The sequence below is a fragment of the Sminthopsis crassicaudata genome, chromosome 2, assembly GCF_048593235.1.
Source record: "Sminthopsis crassicaudata isolate SCR6 chromosome 2, ASM4859323v1, whole genome shotgun sequence".
NCBI classification, from domain to species: Eukaryota; Metazoa; Chordata; class Mammalia; order Dasyuromorphia; family Dasyuridae; genus Sminthopsis; species Sminthopsis crassicaudata.
In genome coordinates this window covers 597,968,223-597,986,807 of record NC_133618.1, presented here as the reverse complement: position 1 = coordinate 597,986,807, position 18,585 = coordinate 597,968,223, and the positions used below count along the sequence as shown (strand labels likewise).

Here is an 18,585-nt window from a genome sequence, read left to right as displayed (position 1 = left end):
TGGGTTTTAAAATATAGTGTGTTGTATACACTCCACTTCAACTTTTTGCGGTGAGGAATAATAGGAAGTTAGGGCTGCGAAACTGAATAAGTTCAAAAATTGCTTTGATGGAAATGCATTTTTAAATTAGGAAAAGTTTAGAAGAAAAAAAATATAATCTCCAGCTTGACAATATGTCAGATGTTAAAATGAGGCATTAAATATGACTTAATGTGATGAATTCCCATTTCATAGTCAGTTGATAAGTTAAGTACAAACTGTTTTAGACTCAGAGGCTTTTCAATTCAAATTTGAGATGGAAGATGTATAGGCAGGCTTTTTAGACATTATGACTAGATTTTAAAATTTCCTTTTCCCTGTACAATTAGCAACTAATTGTTAGTTTTGTAAATTTCTTTTTACAACTTTGGACTTTAATTTTCCATTCAAGACATTAAAGTATCACATTTAATTGCTCAAAATGTTGTGAGCTAAGTGTTCTACAAATGTAACTACTGTTTCTATCATTGTCATCAACATCCTCCTCCTATTCCTCCTCCATGGAACTCAAAGGAAAATTGAATTCATTTAGTAAGGCAAATATTAGGTGCCAGACAAGTCCTGGCCATCAAGAAGCTTAAATTAATCCAGAAGGAACATGTATAAAAGTAAATACAAAATAAATAAAAAAGTCATTTAGAGGTATGGGTATTACCAACTAAGAGAAAAAAGGTTTCTGGCACTTGAGTTGAATCCTGGAATAAGATGAGGAGAAGGAAGCATATTCCATGCCTTGGGAGACAATCTTGGGGGTTAAGGGATGAGAGGATATGGAATTTAATATGCAAAGAATAATAATAAGTAGGCTATTTTGTCTAAAAGAGCGAGTGAGGAAGAGTAATGTGAAATTGGCCTGAAAAGATATAATAGTCAGACTGTGAAGAGATGAATATGTCAAACAAACGTTAACACTTTGTTCTGAAGAAAGCAGGGCACTAATGAAGTCTTTAGGGCAGAAGAATGAAACAACCTGAAATACTTTAGGAACATCAATTTCATGTAAGATAAAATAAGGATATAATTAAGAAAGTCTCAAAATTCAACAAACTCAGGTCACAAGGGCCAGACAAATGATATCCCAAGGTAAGATGGGGGGAAACAGGATATATAACACAAGCCAGGAAATGGGAAAACATTTCAATTTCCAAAATGGGAAAGAATAGTCTTTGCAAAACATACGGCAGTGAGTTTAATTATGACTCTTGGCAAAAGTCCATTCTCAAATGGGTGGCTAGTCAACATCCTCAAAGAAAAAGGTAATGAGCACACAGATTAAAGAACAAGTGATACCAACTAGCATATTTTTTTTTTTTTTTGACAGTCATTAGAAGAGTAGCAAAAGGCTGGATTCTGCTAGAATATCCCATGACACCTTTATGGACAAAATTCATGTGATGTGGACGAGAAGATAATCAAGTTACAGAGACTCAACCACCTGAACAACATGATTCAAAGATTCTCTAAGGAGAGAGATTCTAGTGGAGTGCCCCAGAATCTGTTATTGGCACTGTGCTAGTTAAGGTTTTTAACATAGTAATTAACAAATAGCTGGAAAAACATGTAGATGGAATACTTAGAAAATTTACAGATGACATTAATCTGGGAAGAACGGCTAGATATTAGGGGATGGAGACAGAATCAAAAAGATTTTGAGATAAATAGTTGACTGTGGGTAGGAAATACCAAGCAAATTACCAAAAGATTACATTATAGAGCTAGAAAAGAAAAATAAAAATTAAATTCACATGGAGGAACAAAATGCCAAGAATGTCAAAGGAATAATGGAAAGAAGTGACAAGGAAGTGGACATAGCAGTAAAAAAAATCTCAAAATATACAACAAAGCAATAATCATCAGTCATTGAATGCTGAGAACAAACAGAGGTTTAAATAAAATAAAGTACAAAATATTCAGAAGCAAACAAGCAGAGCAATCTAGTGTTGTTTCCTACTAGAGTAGGAATTCAGAATTGTTGGGAAAACTGGAAGACAGCCTGGTAGAAACTAGATAAATACATGGCATTCTCTATACCAAGAAAAGCTTCAAATTGGTACATGACTTACACATAAAGTGTGACAACCAAAACAAATTAAGGGAGGAAGGAATTACCTATCATTGGATCTATGAATAAAGAAAGAGTTCATCCCAAAAGGATAGATAGAATCAGAATTTTGATTATGTAAAATTTTAAGTTTTTCAACCAAACCAATGAAGCTGAAATTAGAAGATAAGCAGATAAATGGAGGTAGGGAGAGAGAACCTTTACATTAAGTTTATTTAATAAAGGTCTTATTTCCAAGACATAAGGAACTGATTCAGATTCATAAGAATAGGATGCATTCACCAATTGAAAAATGGTCAAAATATATTGAAAGGGTAGTTTTTAGTGGAGGAAAACTATGCTAGTAGTAAATAATATGAAAAAAAAATCTACAAATCAATAATAATTAAAGACGTACAAATTAAAGCACCCTGATGTTCACTCTTATAACCACAAGAATGAGAAAGTTGATTAAAAAGTAAAAAGCCAAAGGCTGTAGGGGGATGCCCTGTTGATGGAGTTATGAACTAGTCAAGCCACTCAGGAAAGCAATTTGGAACCAAGACCAAAAAATTACTGAACTTTGCATATCCATTAACCCCATGACACTAATATTAGAGCTATCTGAAAGCAAAAGAAGACAATCTTTATATTCTTTATATTGGCAAAGAATTGTAAATGAAAGAGTGCCCATGAATTGTTTAATTGCAAAATAAATTATTCGTATGCAATGGAATATTATAACGCTATAAGAAATGATGAAGGAGATGATTTTGGAAAAACCTGAAAAGATAGTATGAGCTGACATAGAGGGAAGTGAACTAATCTAGAAGAACAATTTATATAGGAATGGCAATGACAATCTGTGTAATTGTTGTTACTGTATAAATAGCAAGTACATTGCAAGGTAATTGCAAAAAGTAAGACATAACCAAAATCTGCGGAAAATATTTGCTTTAGCTATTTATTCAAAAAATCAAACAGGATCTAAAATTTATGATGTACAGTATTAATTGCTGATATCATATTGATGATTTCCAGTCAAAAGGGAAATAAAGGCCAATATTTAAAATGTCAATCAGCATAGAATCATAGTTACAAAAGGCTTTGGATGTCATCTAGTTCAAACATTAACACTAAATTTAGATAAGTGACTTGTCTTACAAAGCAAGAGAATGAAACACTTCAAGGAAGGGATATCTAAAAGAGTTGCTATATAAAATTTATTGGATTATACATTTTAAAATTTTACTGCTACTCAAAAACAGAAACATTAATTTGCATTGACATCAATACATCACTTGGAACTAAGCATTCCTAAAAACAGCCTAGATCAATCAATATACCTTAAAAAATAAATTTCTCCCTAAAAGATGGTAGCCCAAGGCAAAAAGGAAAAGGCATTAAATCATGTACTATGTACCAGTAACTGACTTCTACATACCTGTTAATTCTTGCTCATCCATTCTAAAGCATGCTGATTTCATTGACATCTCTAGGACTCTAATACATCCATCATCTGATGCTAAGATCACTTTATCTGATGTACACCAGTCCACATCCAATATTCGAAAAGTGACATTTCTTCCACTTCTCAAACTACTCACCATCTGAACCTTGAAAAATGAATGTAATGGTGACCCTTAATATGATGAAGATGTGCACACTAAATCAACTGTTCTATGAAAAGCAACTAAAAACAGTAGCTACGGTAAATTATACATGGCAAACTTAAAATTACCTTGTCTTTTAGCATTCTATCATCCTTAGAATAGACACTAAATGACAGGTATACAATAGAGAGAATGTCTTATCTGGAGTGAAAAGGAACTATAAAATTAATCTTTTTTAAGAACTGAAAGAATAAAAATCTGACATAACAAATCTGACAAAACATAGCTTTCATCAAATAATCATATATATATGTTTATATTTATATATATATATTTATTTATATATTTAAGTATCACTTAGTAAAAAGGAAAGAGCTTCTTGTATTTACATTTTAGCTTTGCTAAATAAAAACAACACACAAGTATGGAAGAGAAAATAACAAAACTGATGCATACTTCTTTAGTATCCCAGACTTCAGCTCCATCATTATACATAGCTATTAATTTTTGGTTTCCTTTACCAGGAGCAAATCGGATCTTCCTCACCCAACTTCGGTGTGTTGGTATTCCTCTAACAAAATAAGCACAATTAACCTGAGTGTATTATATTTCTGAAAAAAATGTTTTAAAAAATTATCAGTATAATATCATAGAATTATAAACAGATCAGTGGTAGATTCTATTTCCCTAATAGGGAGACCATCACTTTAGTTAAAGGGATGCATATTCCTATGTGTAAAGAATATCACTACTCCCTCATAAAACTTCTGATCAAAGACATTTCCAAAAACAATGTTAAGGTATTATTAGATCATATTCATTTCATCAGTTGACAAAGAGTTGTGACAAAGCATCAAACTTAATGTTCATTCTTGTAGGACAAATACACAAATTTAAAAGCTACTTTCTATATACCCATGAATACTCTGAACTAGAATGAAATTCTCAAATCACAAAACAAAAAGTTTACATTTATTATACAAATTTAAAAATTACTTTTTATGTATCTAAGAATTCACTAAAAAAATTAACAATTATAAATACCTAGATACTCTGGCTTTCAAATCCCAAAAATTTAGGTTTCCATCCACATCTCCAAGAACTAATGTATCACCTTTCCAAGCAATGCATGTAATACTACCCATGCTTCCCTGAGGAAAAAAAAAAAAAAAACAACAAAGAAACATCATGTTTGTAGAATAATCACAAAGAAAATTTTTGAAAACTTTGATGATCCATCATGTGGTGAAAAAAATAATTTAATAAAATTTAAACAAAGATTATTTTTTTTTAAACACCGTAATGGAAAGTATACCTAGAACCAGCAAATTCCTCAAAGAAAAGCTTCAACTATTAAACATCTATACACAGCTCATAGATTTCTCTAATAAACAAAACAAAAACAAACAAACAAAAAATGAGATCTGTATAAATTGAAAGATCAGTTTCTGGGCTATAAGTTTGAAGAAGAAAATGACTCTTCCTTAAGATGGGGTAAGAAAAGTAAAACAACTTACCATTTCATAGTTTGTTACCTTTAGCACTATAAACTCAAAACTATCCATAAAATATGATCTACACCAAAAATAAAAAGTGAAAATCAAATCCATCTTAAGGGCAAACTAAAAAACAGGTTTTATGAATACAAAAGATATTTAACTGACAAAAATATATATAAAATTTGGTGGTGTCATATCTTCTAAGGAACTGCTAGCCTATACCTTGCAAAGATAATCTAATGGAGAAAACTTGTGTCATTAAATCTTTCCGGACAACTCTCAAAAGAACCTCAAGTAAGTAAGCAACAAACTAAAACTAAAGAAACAGTTTCAATAAGTTTTGTTTTTTTTAAAGAACTAAATAAAACATGTTTAAGAAAAGAAATGTATTTGTGTGAGTCATTTAACCTATGCAAATCCATGGTTTTGATTAACACTTTCAAGGCTTAGAAGCCTTCCCAAGTTTTCAGTTACAAGTAATTTTCCAAGCGGACTGACTTACTACTAGTTAATTTACACAAGACCCCCCTCCCCCAAGTTGTGAGTAAAGGAAACCTAGTAATAGCATTTAACCAGCATACAAAAAAAAACAAAACAAAACAAAAAAAAAAACTACCTCGAAATATACAATGGGGTCAACTAGCTGGCACAGTGGATAGAGCACCAACCCTGAATCAGGAGGACTTGAGTTCAAATATGACCTCAGACACTTAACAATTCCTAGCTATGTGACCCTGGGCTAATCACTTAACCCCAATTGCCTCAGCAAAAAACACACAGACACACACACATACACACACACAACATTAAAAGATTCAACAAGCAATTTAAAACGTGATACTATTTTTATTAAATGGAGTTCTGAATAACCTGGTAAATTATGATACCCAGATAGCCTTGGTTTTTGTTTCCTGGGTATATTAATATAACAAAACTAAGAATTTCTTTTTTTAAAAAATAGACTTTTAAATAATAAAAAGAGAAAATAAGTTTAAAATATCAAATGTTATCTTTTATAAGTTCCCAAACTAGAATATTAAAATGTGTATTTTTCATTTTATACTTTCTTGGTGCTAATGATGGGAAGGGGGAACCCTGAAACAGTCCTCTGAATAATATAATTACTAATGATTTTTTTGTCAAATATCCATTTGCAATATATAAAGTTCAAAAATTAAGATATATGTTTTGTTACTTTTTAGAACTATTATATTCTCATATTCATTCCACCTTCAAATAAAACTTGTACATCTCTGGGTTATTCAAAATATACTAAAATTTCCCCTTACTTTTTAATCTGCTTTAGTCTGAAGCTCTGAACTGAAATCAAGTATGGAAAAGTTTCAATTCAAGAACACAATGTTAAAGGAAAAAATATTGAAAACTGGTCATTAAAATGTTATACTTTTATATTAGATTTAAAACATTCATCATCTAAATTCTGCATCTTTACTCACTAAAAAATATTTTCATTTGATCTCAAAGACATAAAAATGACCAATTAAAATTACTTTTTCCTGCCTTGATTATTCTACTTCAAAACTATTTTCTTCTAAATAGCTGCTCTAATCAGAGGGTGGGCCCTGAAAAGCTAGTCATTCTTTGATAAAGCTATCTGAGCAATAAGGCAACCTGTTAGACAGAACAGAGGTACCCTTGAAACCACTGAGAGAGAGATAAATAAGCAAAGTTTTGTTATCTCAGTCAACCTGAATTTCTTTTGGAAAAGAAAGGATGACATATAAAGAAATTTGAATTTCTAATGCTGTTACATATTGGTTCAAGGAACTCTTTAATTCCAAAATAGTAACTAAATTACTAAATTTCATTAAGTTGCATTTACATTCTACTTCCAAATAAAGTAGCACAGAAATAAAAAGCATGGCTACAATTCTAAGAGAAAACCAATATAGTAAATAAGGGATTCCCTTCATGTTAAAAACTAAGAGTACTAAGAGCTATTTAGCTACTAAGATTCACAATGTGAATTAAGAAAGGCAAACAGATTAAAGTGATTCCTCTACCCACAGCAGTTTAGGACTTTTATTCTTTCCTTCAATTATGTAAGTAATTTAACAATTGTGGCAACTGAGTTCAAATCTGGGTTCTGGCATTTCCTAACTAGGTGGCCCTAGGCAAATCACTTAACTTTAATTTACCTCAGTTTCCTCATCTACAGTATGGGGATAATAATAGCACTGGATCTCCCAAGTATTGTTGTGAGGATCAAATGAGATTATATTTGTAAAGAATTTAGCACAGTGCATAATACATGGTAGGTGCTATATAAATGTTAACTTATGGTTATTATTAAGGCTGCTCATGTGATTTCCTCAGTCCTTCTAGCATCTTTAAGGAAGAATAGGACAGCAAGAATAATGACTCATTTCTCTAGTGCTTCAAGGCTACTCCCCTCATTGGATATCTTATGAAATTAAGGACCAGAGAAGTTAAATGACTTAGCCATTATAACATAAGTGTTCTTTCTACTATGCCACCCTACCTTTGTTTTAATGTAGATAGAAAATTCAAGAACTTTTTGGTTCCAAATTAATCCACGTAGTTGATATTGTAATGGCTATTAAATTATTTAGAGTTTATAACATGAAAAAATAACCTAGAAAATAACATCAAGATAAATCATTTTCTGGGGTTTCTCAGATTAAATTTGAATGTGTAGATGAACATTTAGGGGGAAAAAAAAAAGGATTGTATCATTAAATGGGAAAAAAAAACTTAGTAGAGTTGGGAAGAACTCTAGTCCAGTCTCAACTCTAAAGCCAATCAAATTGAGTGATTGTGGAGGACCTGGACTCTGAAATGATATACTTGAATGAAGAACAGCAGAGTGCTTATAATTAAGCACCAGCTCAGTGTGAGATAATGGTTCTTTAAACATATACTTTATGATATGGTGATATAATGGCGCATGCTCAGTGTGCTTTAGTGATGTAATCATACTGGGTATTTAAGGGAGTTTTAGACACAGAAAGATTCTCTCAGCCATAGACACAGAGAAGACTTGAGACTCCAGATTCTACACTTGGGATGTGTCAAATGTATGTGGCTGCGCCCTAGAGAACTTTTAAATTTAGCTCTTTATATTATTAATTTTTTGACAAAGATTAACTGGCTCCAGCAGACAGGTTTTATAACCCACTGGAAGGGCAGTATCCAGTGCCAGCAGCTCCACTATCTTTAGATAATCACCGGATGATGTGGAGAGATTCATAAACTGGTGAATGGAAGGGACCAGATAGGTTAACTGCTTGGGGAGAGGTTTGCATTGTCTCCACAGATGGAGAAGGAATCAGACGGGTGCCTATGAGCCGTATTCACCTTGTCCATCGGAGAGAGACGGAGCAAAGGAGAAGACCCAAGAAACATCAGGTGGTTCCATTGCTGACAATGCTCACCACTGAAGAAAGTTCATAGCAATTATGGCAATTGACTCATGAACATCAAAAATTGTTAATGAGACTGATGCAGGACTTTAAAACCCAAAGGAATCATTGGATTCCCTAACACATAAAAAGACTGTTGCAGGACTTCAAATTTGCAGGAATTATTGTTGCCTGAAATGTGAAGAAATGGACAATAGATTGGTTTTGGACTATCTCTTGGGAGCTGATGGAGATGTATGTGTGATTGTTATTTATATTTCCTCCTTCTAGGACTTATGAACATGTATATTCATATTGTTTGTTATATCACTATATTGAATCATGTTGTTTGCTACATCACTACTAGCCTGAGTTATATTACTATGTGCTAATGTAATACCTCCCATGCTGATGGATTTATGTTTAGCTGTTTCAGTTTCAGCCCAGAGGACACCTGATAACAATATCTGATTTGTCTCCCCATTAACCTCCCTTCTTGAGAAGTCTAAAAGGGCATGATGACCTGTGTTCTAAAACAAAAGAAAGCAGGAGATGTAAAGGGGGAGTCTGAGATGTAGAGGGCTGTAACTCTGAAAAGGTATACTTGAATCAAGGATAGCAGAGTGCTTACAGTTAAGTACCTACTCAATGTGAGATAATGGCTCTCTAAACATATACTTAATGTGATGTGATATGGTGATATAATAGTTGCATATGCTCAGTGTGCTGTAGTGATATAATCATATTGAGGTATTTAAGGGAGTCTCTCTCAGACATAGAAGACTCTCAGCCACAGACCCAGAGAAGACTTCAGACTTCAAGCTCCAGGCTCCAGATTCCAGACTCCATCTTTGACCAGCCTCCTGGTGTCTCTTTTGCCTCCTTCATTCTTCCACTAAGATCAAGGACTTGGGCTGGTCCCAAGATCCTACAGAAAGCTAGCCCGAACATTACAGGGGACTGTGAGCAATTCACTTCCGTTACCTAAGTTTCAGTTGCCCCACCATAAAAATGAGATTAAACGGAATAATCTCTAAACATCCATTCTAAGAGTATATTTTAAACAGCAATGTTTATATGTATATTTTGTGCATATTTTTTCTTCTATACTTTAAAAATTACCACATTTTGCTTCAATTCACAAAAAAGCTTTTATTGAATTCTTTTGAAAGCTTGGAAATACTAGCTTGCAAGATATAAGTAAAAACAAGAATTAACCCCTTGGTTTATCAGGAGCTTAACCAGGCAAAGCAAGTGTCTTTAAGGCCATAAAAAGCCAATGCTAAAGGGAGTAAAAATGAGTTAAAAAAAAAAAAAAACAAACCACAAAATCTTAACATAAAAGTATTTGACTGATTACTATCAGAAATAATATTACATTTTAATTGCTTTAAGAACTTAAATGACAACTATGATCATTTTGTTCTTTTTGTCCACCCAGAACCGTGTTTTGGACAGAGTAGGAAAGAACTTAAAATGTTGCTGATAATCACACAATTCATTCCCTTCTCATCTTTATATCTCTTAGAATTCCTCCAAAGTTCAATTCAAAGCCATCATAGACAGAAGACTTCCTCATCTTACAACTACTAGTGCTTCTCTTGCTCTGCCTCGAAATAAATGACCTCATTTATATTTTTCATCTACCTTTTCTTCCAACAGAATAGAACCCTTAAAGGAGGACAATATTTCATTTTTGTTTTTCTGTACCCATCACCTTGCATAGCACTTGAAAGATATGACACATCTAATACAAGTTTACTGATTGATCAAAAGTGTACTTTCTTTCATGATCAAGTTTAGTCAGTTACAATTTAAAAAATTTCCTAAAATAACTTTTTCAATTTTATAATTATAATTGTTTACTAAACATAAAACTGAGTAAGTTTTGGCAACTATTCTCAACTATGAAATGAAAACTGAGAACAAGTGTTTGACTTACATCTGGAGGAATTCGAGCACTGTCCTTTACTGAATTGCCTTCAACTGTGAGATGATAAACTTGCCCATCGCTATCAGTAAATACAAAATGCTCCCGGGCAGAGATGTTCTGGCTCAGTTCAGATTTACTTTCTGCTTCCTGCAACAAGCTTTGAGATAGAAACAAGATAAAAGCAATTCTTTTTTATAATGTAACATCAACAGTTAAAAAAAAAATTTAAAAAGCTGAAACCATATGTAAATGAATTCCTGCCCACCATCATTATTAAAGAATAGTCATATCATGATAAGAAAGCTAGCTACTAAAACAGTTTAAGTGATGAATTTTGATTATTACTGGGACCATCATGAATGTTTCTGGCAGATATGAAAATACCTCACACTAAACATCTTTGATGAAAAGTTTAATAACCATCTATTGGATATTTTGTAGAAATTCCTGATCCCTTTTCAAGTTGGATTAAACAGCTTCTGAGATTCCTTGTGAGTTTGAAACTATGAAATTAAGTGCTAGTATAACTATATAATATTCTCTGAATCTTTTGGTCTGCCCCAAAGGGAAATGGATGGAGATGACTGCATCCTATCCCATGGGGCTTTCTCAAAGATATGTTTCAATTTATAAGGTTAAAAAAAAATAAATAAATATAGCTGTAATGGTTTCCTTAATATAACATTAAGTGTTTATATCATGAACTTGTGTTAAACATAGTAAATATATAAACCACAAAGTAAAAAAAAATTAAATCGAAATAAGTGTATATGGCTAGATAGGATATGATAGATATAAATAACTTCCATTGAAATTCTATTGATGCTTCCTGCTGACAAAAAAAAATCTCAGTGATAAATGGCCAGTGATAAATTCCTATAAGCTACATGCAAACAGATCAGTTACTCCTGAAAGAATGTCCACTCATGAAAGCACATATCATTGTATAATAATACTTACCTTTTGAGGTAATAAAATATGAATTAAATATTATAAAACTTTTAAAAATAAAATTTCAAATTCATGACAACTGGCAAAATTTGTCTTAGATACATGAATTCATCAATGCAGGTATTCCTGATAGCAATATATAGATTGTAACTTCTTCTCACTTCATCTTGCCTGACTTTTCTCCATGTTTTTCTTCAGTCAATCCTCAACGGACCTATCTAAAACACTGCTACTTCCTTCTGGTTTTCTGAATGTTTTGGGCACCAATGCAATATCCAAATTATTTATCCTCTATACTTTTCCTCCATGATTGATTTTGTAAACAGACTTTCACACTTAACTGCAAGCTAGTTATTACTGTCCATAACCTGAAGTTTATCAATGCCTACCACATGTTTTTCAGTGGGCCTCTGCAATTTTTGCTACTTTCGAGATTTGGGTACTTCATGATTCACAGTTATAGATAAGTAGCAAAAGAGTGGTGTAAAAATGGCAGAATTTCACACCAATGAATGACCACAATCAAAAAAATTATGACCTATTGCCAACCTTTCCGTGGTAAAATTTTTTGTACTTTGTAGGCTCATACTTGCAGCATTTCCAGGTTGGTGGTATTTCCACACTTGCAGCATTTTCAGCTATGAAAATCAGCACTCTACTGGCAAAGCCTTTGAAACACTAGTATTGGTTCCCCTCCTCACACAATTGGAATAAATAGTGCTTTGGAAAATTCAAAGTACTATACAAAAGAATATTATTATTACAATTCTCAATAGTTTTTGCCCTCTTGATAAAGGACACAATAATTTATTTTTGTTGCAAGGTTTTCACAAATTTTTTTGTTTGCTTTTGTAATCAATAAATTAAAATCAGGTCCCAGGGAAAATTCAAAAACACATCTTGTTCATCATAATCTCCTCTAGTTTTAAGGTTTGTTGAAAGCATATAGTATGACTATAGCTCTCTAACCTAAATGTAACATTATATCAATGTTGATCTTGATTGCAATAAAAAAAATTACTAATTGAAATACAAAAGAGTCCCTACTAAAGTAATAATAAGAGCTGCATTATTAAGACTTTCCCCCAAGAGTTTATTATGTTTACATGTATTTAGAAAATGTTTTCCTATATCTTTATTACCATAATGAAATTTCAGATGGTATGTAAACTATACTGTATGTCAGCTATATTAATCAATATTGTTTTAAATTATTTAAAGTAATTAGAAAGTATAAGGTTGGAATATTGCTATGGTATAGAAAATGATGAGTTGATGGATTTAGGAAAATCTGAAAAGACTTATGAAGAAAGATGTCATTCATCTTCAGAAAACAGGACAATAAGATGTATACAGATTTTATATATATATATATATATATATATATATATATATATATATATATATATATATATATATATATATATATATATATATATATATATATATATATATATATTATATATATGTATATGTATATGTATATATGTATATATATACATATATATATGTATATGTATATGTATATGTATATATGTATGTATGTATATGTGTGTCGATACCCACACTTAATTGTAGCCTTCTTGGGGAAGGGAGAAAAAGAATAAAGTAAAAAATACATAGCAGAGAACAAAAGAAAACCTACAAAAAAGCAAAGAAATGATGGAGAGCTCTGAAGACAATACACAATATTCATTATAAAGGCTTTCTTGAAATGGAAATTTATTGCTATATTTTGAATCCTCTCTTATGTTTTGCTCTGCACATGGCAATGTTTCTCTTTTTTCTTTTTCTATTTGGCAAGCAAAAGCAGTGAATATTAAGGAAAATGTGTATGAAGATTTAAAAAATTCATCCATTACACTAACGTGCTGAAATTAGTGGACAGATTAAAGAATGAATTAAATAAAGTAAATAGTCAATCAATTAAATAAAATACTCTAAGTTGAAATAAGGTATGTAATTCAAATGTATCTTTAAACATATATGATGATTATATTAGGAAATAATATATATGAGACAATGAATCCTACCTGATCACAGAAGATTCTACAGTACTAAGTTCTGCATCAGAAACTACAGTTTGTCGGGCCATAGCCTCACGAGTAGCAAGTTGTTTCTTTCTTAAACTCTTTAAATTGTGAGAAGGTGACCATTCCTGTCAGGAAATTGGACATGAGAAATGTTATACATTGCCTTATTTCTACAGATACTAGAAAAGCTTTGTGTGCCTATTTTTGACATGTTTACTTATTACTTTTTTTTTAAAAGAATCCAAAATTTTCTATTTTGGCTTTATAACCACTGATTTATATAATAAGCATTTATTTACAATCTGCTATGAGACAAGTGCTAAGCAGCTGGGGATTACAAAGCAATACAAACCACCTCATCCACAGAGAGTTCACAAAATAATGGAGGAGATAACATACAAACAATTATTTATAAATCAGATCTCAAATAAATCAGAATTAATAATAATATATAAAGAGATATAAGTAATAATATAATATAGAGAGATAATAGAGATAAAACCTAGAGATAATCTCAGAGGGAAAGTAGAAAGATTGAGGACTGGAAAAGGCTTCTTACAGATGATGGGACTTAAGCTGAGACTTGAAGGAGACCAAAGGAAAAATAAGGTCAGACACAGAATTCCAAGTACGGGGGACAATCAGTATAAATGCTCACAGATTGAATATAAAGTCATACGTTTGGAAAACCAAGGAGGCCAGTGTTAATAGATGGAAAGCATGTGAAGGAAATGAGGTATAAGAAAACAGGAAGATAGGAAAGGGGAAAATTGCAAAGGGTTCTAAAAATCAAACAAAAGAATTGTATATTTGACTCAAGGTAACAGGGAGCTTCTGGAGTCTACTGAATAAGGGAGTGACAAGGTCAGAGCTATGCTTTAGGAAGATGAACTTTATAGCAGAGTGAAGGATAGTGTGGAGTGTGCAGAAATTAACAGGCAGACCAATGCCTACTGCAATAGTCCAAAACTGAAGAGATAAGAGTTTAAACTAAGGTAGAGACAGTGTTAAGGAGAATAGGAGCATATACAAGAGAAATTACAAAATTAGAAACTATGGGTTTTGGCAAAAGATTGGATATGGGGGTGGGGTAAGAATGAGAAATCAAAGGATGACAACTAGGTTGAAAGCCTGAATCACTGGGGAAAACAATGATAGTATATATTATTCACAATTGGAAATTCAATTTATTTATAGAAAAATAAATTGCATCACGAATTTAAGTAATATCATAAAATATAAATATTTCCTACATAGAAGTCCAATCACCTTATTAACATACAGCTATAAATACAATTGCTTACCAAAGCAGTTATTGTGGGAAAATTTTTTGACATTTCTCTCAAGAGTGTGCAGGTCCTGATATCCCATAACTCCAGGGGTTTATCTTTGAATACAATTGCCAAATATTGTCTATAACAAATTAAATCGGACATAAAAATTCTTAACATTACTGTATAGAAATATATAAGTAAAAATACAAAATAACTTAAGTCCAATAGTCTTAAAAATAACTATAATGACTAACATTATTACAACTCATTAATATTGAAGGTAAACTTGTAACTCAGAGAGTGACTTTTAAAAGTGCTTTTGAACCTAATTTACAGAAAGGGTGATCATGCACTTATTAAGAACTTACTGTATCCCAAGTACATAGGATTCAAATTAAAAAGCAAGAACAGTTCTTACTCTCAAAAATCTTATATTATATTTGAAGGAAATAAGAAATTTTGGAAACTGTTAACGAGGCAGGGACACTTTATGAATTCACAGGGATGGCAAGTGGGACAACAAGGAGTTAAACTAATACCTTCTATCCAATATTTGATCACAATTCCACAACTAAAGAAGGGACCAATAAGCCTTTATGTGAATATGTGATTTTTGATTATGAGGTTTCCCTTGACCTCTTCTTAAAGCACTCAAAACTTGTGGGAATTTAGAACTGTAGAATTTGCTTACAGCAAATAATGAGGTACCACACAGGGGATTATGATAGAAGTTATCAAAAAAAAAAAAAAAAAAAAAAAAAAAAAAAGTAAAGACAAAGCTGTTGTTTTTAAACTAAGATAATAACAAGACCAAATTGTCCTAATGATTATCATTCCGTAGAATGAAAAATTTTGAGAAACATAATATGTTCTAAAATAAAATTACAAAACACGGTGTTTTTTTCTAAAGGATCTTGGAAATATAACAAATAGGTTCTTTAGGCTCTTGCTATATTCATAATGACATCAATACAAGATCTAACTATAATGTCACAAGAGCTTGCTCAGGCTGACATACTTACTTCAAATGAGACACTTTAATCATTTCAATGGCTGGCTCATCATTGCCCCTCTCACCACGAAATGCAATGCTTCTGCCTGTGACACATATATGTTTATGGAAAAAAAAGTCTAGACAAAATTTAAGACTTACAATATAAAAGGCTAGTCAGATCCTTTCTTATCTCTGCTTATCTTTCCTCTTTCTATTTTCTGTTACTAAAATTTCTACTTCCTAAAAAAGTACTAAATGGCAACGTAAAAATTGAGAACATTCAAAATACCTAAATTAAATATCTAAAGAGAAATAAATTGCCATGGAAAACAAGGTCTTCATTTCTTTTTCTGGTTTTCAGAATTTAATTTCTAAGTTTGTAAAAATCTCAAAGTGTGAGGCAGCTAAGTGGCGCAGTGGATAGAGCACCAGCCCTGAATTCAGGAGAACCTGAGTTCAAATATGGTCTCAGACACTTAACACCTCCTAGTTATTTGACCCTGGGCAAGTCAATTAACTCCAATTCCCTCAGGGAAAAAAAAAATCTCAAAATGTTGATGATAACTCATCACCATTAAAAATCAAAGTTCTTATACTTTCAAAGCTTTATCTAGAAAAAAAACTTTTAAAAAAAATTTCATGCTTCCATTGGTTTTGTGGTTTCTTTTCTTATGTTCAATTTACTAATATAAAACATTTCAACATGACCCTACCTATAATTTTCTATATATCTTAAATTATACTTATAAGTATTAAATTTTAATATAGTTATCTTTATTTGCTATTAAAACTTCTAAAGGACATTTTGATTTTACAGTATTAGAATTAAAATTATCAGATCAAACATTTGAAAGTCAAAAATCATATACCTCAGAGTAATATATCCAACAAAATGTTATATCTAGAAGACTCCAAGGAGATGGGACTTACTATCTCCTGAAGCAGTCGGTTCCCTTTTTCAAGATTTTCCTGACATGAAGATGAATGTAAGCCCCTCTCTACCTTCCACTCACTTTTTTTCCACTCTCCCAACAAGGGCTAAAAAGAATAAATTTAATCCCTCTTCCATATGACAGCATCTCAAACATTTAAAGACAGCTATCATACGCCTCCTAAGTATTATCTTCTCCAAGTTATATATACATGTGAATTGGGGAGATGGGGGTGGGAGAAAGTGAGAGAGAAAACCAGAAGTACAAACCTGTTGGAAGATCAACGAGCTGTAGTTCATTTCTCACTAATCCCAAGTTGTTAGGTGTTGAGGTGGCAAATGAAAGAAAACCAGTCAAACTTGTCCATTCAATACCTCTACAGAAATTACAAACAGAGAGATCTGATATTTAAAGTTAGAAAAGCAATTTGGAAATAATTTTTTACCCAAGAGCAAACATATACACACAGAGACACAGACACAGACACAGATACACACACATACACTTCATCCCCCCTGTATATAAATAAATAGTAATGTGATCTTTGTATTTAGAAATCCCATTAACAATAATTTTCCAAAATAGGATGAGCTTATTTCTAATCAAAATATCTCTCTATATAACAACAAAATATCTCCATCATTAAGTCCATAGTGGTCAAGACATAGAAAGCTGCATGAAAATCACTACATTTTTCAGTGGAGACTCTAGTCAGGAACTGCCAGGAACTCCCAATTGCTTTTTTTTTTTTTCTTGAAATATTGAGAACAGGCTGATAAAATTTATTAAAATTGGGAATCTTACTGAAATGAAGCAGTTGGATAATATGAAAGTTAAAGAAGAAATACAAAATGTGTAGTAATTTTCATAAGGGCAAAGTTTTCAAAGAGAAATAGGGTCATAAAGAGTCAGAAGAGTCCTAACCAAGGCTTTGGAACTAACCAAAAAGCTCATGGTGATAAACCGAGATGAACATTTAAAATGCTTGTTAAGAAATAGGTCATACCCATGTAAAGGACCTGAGACAATCTACAACACTCAGGAAAAAAAGAAATGGAGAGCCCTTGTAAGTAGTTAGGCCAATTAAGTGCACTCTATGGGGTGCTTTGGGTGGTCTGGTCTGGGTGGGAGGGGTGAGAGTAGTTATATATCACATACATGAAGTTAGAAGTCTCAAGGGGGCTGAAGGTCTCTTTCACCACTAGCTATCTATCTTGAGCAAGTAACTCTGTCTCTGAATCCTAGTTTTCTCATGAAAAGGGGGAAAAGAAAGAGAACCTATAAACAAGGTGGTTGCTTTATATTAGTGTTATAACATTTGGCACAGCCATCACCCTCACTTCAGTTTTCTATTCTTCTCCAAGGCCAATTTTCCTAAAAAACATTGTTTTCATCGTCCATTTCCTACACATGAATCTACAGTGCTCCCAACTGCATTTAAAAAAACAAAAAACAAAAAAAAAACAAAAACTTCTTTACTTGGCATAATGAATTTAACAAGCTCTTCTAAGTTTTCCCGTTTCTGGTGGATTATCTATTTGTAAATTTGCCTTTGTTCATTGCTTTTCTTTTCCCTATCCTAGTTTCCTGTTGAAACATTTCACTTGAAAATGAGTTATTTGGGGATTTATTTTGTCTATAAAATGCAAAATATCAGATAGTCTTGCTTACAACAAATAAGCAATATCTGTATTTATGAGGGTCATCAGCCAAACCCAATACCAACAAGGGACTGAGTTAATTAACAGTGACATCACTGCCTTAAAACACTACATACTCAATTGTGCAAAACAATGAAACTCATGTCTGAAATCCATGGATATAAAGAGTCTATGTAGCCCTCTCTGTATAAAATATAATTTATATTTATATTTTATATTTATATATATATTA

The 18,585-nt window shown here is 32.0% G+C and overlaps 1 protein-coding gene across 1 annotated transcript in view; it reads right to left on the bottom strand.

Moving 5' to 3' along the window:
• Positions 1 to 18,585, bottom strand: part of WDR11 (WD repeat domain 11) — a 74,845-nt gene that overhangs the window by 27,102 nt on the left and 29,158 nt on the right. Inside the window, exons 12-19 of the mRNA XM_074295739.1 lie at positions 16,962 to 17,068; positions 15,789 to 15,864; positions 14,797 to 14,905; positions 13,493 to 13,617; positions 10,518 to 10,665; positions 4,738 to 4,844; positions 4,150 to 4,264; positions 3,525 to 3,696 (exon numbers count right to left, since the gene is read on the bottom strand). Coding sequence (XP_074151840.1) covers positions 3,525 to 3,696; positions 4,150 to 4,264; positions 4,738 to 4,844; positions 10,518 to 10,665; positions 13,493 to 13,617; positions 14,797 to 14,905; positions 15,789 to 15,864; positions 16,962 to 17,068 — 959 coding nt within the window. The remainder of the gene's footprint in view (positions 1 to 3,524; positions 3,697 to 4,149; positions 4,265 to 4,737; positions 4,845 to 10,517; positions 10,666 to 13,492; positions 13,618 to 14,796; positions 14,906 to 15,788; positions 15,865 to 16,961; positions 17,069 to 18,585) is intronic.